Source organism: Otolemur garnettii, unplaced genomic scaffold, assembly GCF_000181295.1.
Source record: "Otolemur garnettii isolate 467f Iridium unplaced genomic scaffold, OtoGar3 scaffold00174, whole genome shotgun sequence".
Lineage (NCBI taxonomy): Eukaryota > Metazoa > Chordata > Mammalia > Primates > Galagidae > Otolemur > Otolemur garnettii.
In genome coordinates, this window is record NW_003852569.1 from 2,886,630 (window position 1) to 2,887,923 (window position 1,294).

Consider the following 1,294-nt stretch of genomic DNA (forward strand, 5'->3'; position numbering starts at 1 on the left):
GGTGAGAGACTGTCTCAAAAAAAAAAAAAAAAAAAGACTCAGCTTGACTAAATGACTCGTCTTGTTAGTTTTTCTTCCCTTCCAGAACTAAAAATAGGTGGCTTTGATAGGACTGAATCAAGAACTTTAGGCCTCCTGCTAAACACTTTCCTGAACTCCTTGAATGCTTTCTCTCTAGCCCCAGGCTAAACAACACAAGCATCTAGAGGAAAAGGAAACTGAGACACACCTGGCAGACTGACAGAACAAAGGAGGAAAGGAGCCAAGCTACCCCTGGGACTCTGTCCTTGAAGGCAGCGGGTTTTCTACTACCCTAAAGGCCACCCCGCTCCTATGTCTTTATTAATACACTTATTTCCCCCTACAACTCCAGATACCCTGGCTTTCTTCACTAGTTTCAGACTGTCCCACCTTCTACGAAGCTACCTCTCTCCATCACCCTCACTTTAGTCCCTCTCATCTTGTACTTTTTAGTGATGGAGAACTGAGTTTGGTCTTACTGTGACCTCCCTGTGTATGGGGTTTGATTCTCTGTAGGCCTCCTCTTCTTTGACAGATTCTGCTTTCCTCCCCCTTTCTTGGTTATTCCTTCCAGATCTCTGCTGTGCCCCCAACACCAGACCTTAGCACAGATGAGAAAGCTCTATAACTCTCCCCTCTGAAATACACCTCTCACCTTCTCCTTATTTTCCCCCCTCCCACCTCATTTATGGTAGAGGATCTGGCACAAAAGCTTAAGGAGAGAAGTGAACTTACCCAGGATAAGTGGCACAGCAAGGACAGCTACGAAGAGGACATCCATTCTGGATTCTGTACTATTGCTGTGAAAGTAAAAAAGGAAATTACAGCGTTTCCCCCTGAAACTTACCCCGCCTCCCCTCCTCTTCCACAGCAGGGAAGGAGCTTCAGCGACTCTTCTCCCAGGGGGCACAACTCTCCACCTACTTGCTGACTGACTAGCTCTTCAGTTGCCACCAGTCTGTAACCAGAACTGCCCAGATTGACAGGCAAAATAGATTTTAGCCATGTATCATGGAGCATGGCTGTAATCTCAGCACTTTGGAAGGCTAAGGCAAGAGGATCACTTGAAGCCAGGAGTTCAAGAACCAGCCTGGGTGACATAGTGAAAACTCCATGTCTACAAAAAAAGAAGGAGAAGAATTAGTGAGGCCAAGGCAGGCGGATCACTTGAGCCTAGGAGTTGGAGGCGGCAATGAACCATGATCATGCCATTGGACTCCAGCCTGGATGGATGACAGAGTCTCTAAAAAAAATGAAAAGTGGCTCGGTGCCT

The 1,294-nt window shown here is 46.8% G+C and overlaps 1 protein-coding gene across 1 annotated transcript in view; it reads right to left on the bottom strand.

Moving 5' to 3' along the window:
- The window catches only part of CUNH1orf54 (chromosome unknown C1orf54 homolog), a 12,448-nt gene that overhangs the window by 7,158 nt on the left and 3,996 nt on the right, over positions 1-1,294 (bottom strand). The window contains exon 2 of the mRNA XM_012811742.2: positions 757-821. Coding sequence (XP_012667196.2) covers positions 757-802 — 46 coding nt within the window. The 5' untranslated portion in view covers positions 803-821. The remainder of the gene's footprint in view (positions 1-756; positions 822-1,294) is intronic.